The following is a 2,699-nucleotide window of genomic DNA, read 5'->3' as shown; positions in this document are numbered from 1 at the left end:
TCATGGATCTCACCCTTCATGAGTTTGAGCCCTGGGTGGGGCTCTGCCGTAGGGATTCTCTCTTTCCCTCCCTTTCTGCCCCTACTCATCTCTCAAAATAAGTTACAAAATACATAAAAATAAAAATACAGAAAAAGGAAAATAAATCTGCATCTAGGGCACCTAGGTGGCTCAGATGGTTGTGTGTTCAACTTCAGCTCAGGTCATGATTTCACAGTTTACAAGTTCGAGCCCTGAGTTAGGCTCTGTGCTGACAGCTCAGAGCCTGGGGCCTGCTTCAGATTCTGTGTCTCCCTCTCTTTCTGGCCCTCCTCCGCTCTCGCGCTCTCTCTCTTAAAAATACACATTAACAACAGCAACACAGACCATATAAGATGATGGTGAGGATATGGGGCAACTAGAACTCTTAAACACTGGCGGTGGAAATATAAAATAGTAAAACTACTGTGTGAAAACAGTCTAGCAGTTTCTTGAAAATTGAAATACACACAACAATATGGCCCAAACATTCTACTCCTAGGTATTAACCCAGGAGAAATGAAGGTGTATGCCATACAAAGACCTGCACATGAATGTTCATAGCTTTATTTTAAACAATCCCAAACTGGAAACAATCTAAATACCTATTAAAAGGTAGATAAATTGTGTTATATTCATGTAATGGAATAGTACTCAGCAGTAATGGGCAATAAACTGTTTATACACATGACAAAATGGATGGATCTCAAAATAATTATGTTGAGTGAAAGAAACCAGACAAAATATACATAGTACATGATTTCATTAATATCAAATTCTATAAAATGCAAACTAATGTATGGTGATAGAAAGCAGAACCTGTCACTGGGAGTAGGTGGGGGGGCAAGTATTTTTCTGGGGCATGAGGAAACTTTTGAGGAGGGTGGAGGAAATGTTTGTTACCTTGATTGCGAGGATGATTTCAACAGCTGTACACATATGTTCACCTATCAAATTGTGCACTTTTAATACCTGCAGTTTACTGCATGTTAATCAGACCACAATGAAGCTGTTAAAAATGAACACAGATGGGATGTTTGGGTGGCTCAGTGGGTTAAGGTCTACAACTCTTGATTTTGGCTCAGGCCATGATCTCACAGTTTGTGAAATCAAGCCCCAAGACGGGCTCTGTTCTGACACGGAGAGCGAGAGCAAGAGAATCTTAAGCAAGCTCCGTGCTAAATCCACATGACCTGAGCCGAAAATGACTCCAGTGCTCAACCCACTGAGCCACCCAGGCACCCAACAAAGATAACTTTCAACCGTTTTGCAAAGTTCGTCACTAAGTAATATGTGTATATAACCGGACAGCTAATCTCTAATTTTTGTTCCTCAATGTCCTAAAAAAAAAAAGAAAAAAAAAAAAGCTGCAACAAGAGAAAGAGCTGATGCCAAAAATTCGGATGAGAAGTGCTTGTAAAGCTGCTAATTTAAAAGCCACATTTCATTTACTAATTTTCCAACTTGTAAAACGAATGTTGGGATTCTTCTCTTTCGGTTGTTTTAAAATTTAAATCAATACGAGCAAAGCAGCAGACTACGGAATCCAACCCACCCTCTCCCGTCATTATTGGAAGCCTTGTAACACGCACCTGCTACCTGCCAGCCTGCGTGGACCGCGGAGGCCCAGAAACCCCTGCAGTCGCAGGCTCTTTGCGCAGCTCTCCGCGTGCGTGGCCCCGCCCAGCACGCTCTGCGTCGGGCCCCAGGTTCTGCGGACGCGTGTACCAAGCAGAGGCTCCCAACAAGCCAGGCTGATGGCGCAGCGCCGTGGGCGCAAGCGCAGCGCAGAGCCTGAGCGGCCTAGGCACGCGCGGTAAGTCTCTCTGCACGTGCGCGACGGCGGGCTGACCAAGCCGCGGTGGCCGTGGCCGGCGGCGGGCTGAGGGCCCAGCATGTGGGGCCGCGGGCACTTTTCTAGAGCCTCAGGGGTGGAAAGTGTGAGGTCAGTAGTAGTCTTTTTGGTAGGTGCGGTTGTAGCTGTTTCCAGGACCGTCTTTTCACCCCCTGCTTGCTGGTTAGGTCTCCCAAGGATGGGCCAAGGCCCATTTCCTGGCCTGCCTTCGCCTTGGAGCCGCCCATCTACTTCTGAGCGTGCCGGACACCCCCGCTTTTGAGGGTGGTGCTGGGAGGCGAAACCGACTTGCTGATGACTCGGGCCTGTGTGAACTCGGGGGAGATGGGATCTTGCAGGCCTGTTGTGGGGTGGAATTCTCTCTTCTGGCAAATTCTGTGCCATTTAAACTTCAAAATCCCTCATAAAATAGGTGTAAAGGAGCAGCCTGGACTCACTTCTTCCAGATTCTTGAAATGAATTGGAGATTTGGAAGTGCCGCCCTCTAACCCAGTTTTGCAGGGAGTGGGTACAGCGTCAGTTTCTTCGTAAGCATCGCGGGGAAAGTCTTTTTGACTCCTTTTAAAATAAGATTTTAAGGTAAACTATACAGCTTCTCGGGATTTCCAGACATTTTCAGTTTTACTAAATCTAAGCCAATGACTGAGAAAAATAGTCTCTCTAAACAGATTTCATCTTGGATTTACAACTTCTCGTTCAGTTAAGTAAAAAATATTTTTGACTGGTAGTGGAGGAACGATACTTAATTTGAACAGCTTTTCATTCTGCTTAATGTATGTGAAAAAACTATATAAGGTATAACAAAAATCAGAAAAATAAAGTTAAA

The 2,699-nt window shown here is 45.2% G+C and overlaps 1 protein-coding gene across 5 annotated transcripts in view; it reads left to right on the top strand.

Annotated features, from left to right (window-relative positions):
* Positions 1–1,741: 1,741 nt before the first annotated feature.
* The window catches only part of STK31 (serine/threonine kinase 31), an 85,321-nt gene continuing 84,363 nt past the window's right edge, over positions 1,742–2,699 (top strand). For 3 of the 5 annotated variants that reach the window (XM_077775441.1, XM_077775442.1, XM_077775438.1), the window contains exon 1: positions 1,742–1,834. In XM_077775441.1, coding sequence (XP_077631567.1) covers positions 1,776–1,834 — 59 coding nt within the window. In that variant the 5' untranslated portion in view covers positions 1,742–1,775. Of the gene's footprint in view, positions 1,835–1,880; positions 1,964–2,285; positions 2,453–2,699 lie in introns of those variants that run through there. The other 2 variants (XM_077775439.1, XM_077775440.1) reach the window with 2 other exon arrangements.

Source organism: Crocuta crocuta, unplaced genomic scaffold (assembly GCF_008692635.1).
Source record: "Crocuta crocuta isolate KB4526 unplaced genomic scaffold, BGI_CrCroc_1.0 scaffold197, whole genome shotgun sequence".
In the NCBI taxonomy this organism is placed as follows: Eukaryota; Metazoa; Chordata; class Mammalia; order Carnivora; family Hyaenidae; genus Crocuta; species Crocuta crocuta.
Note: the sequence above shows the minus strand (reverse complement) of the source record. Positions and strands in the feature narration are given on the sequence as shown.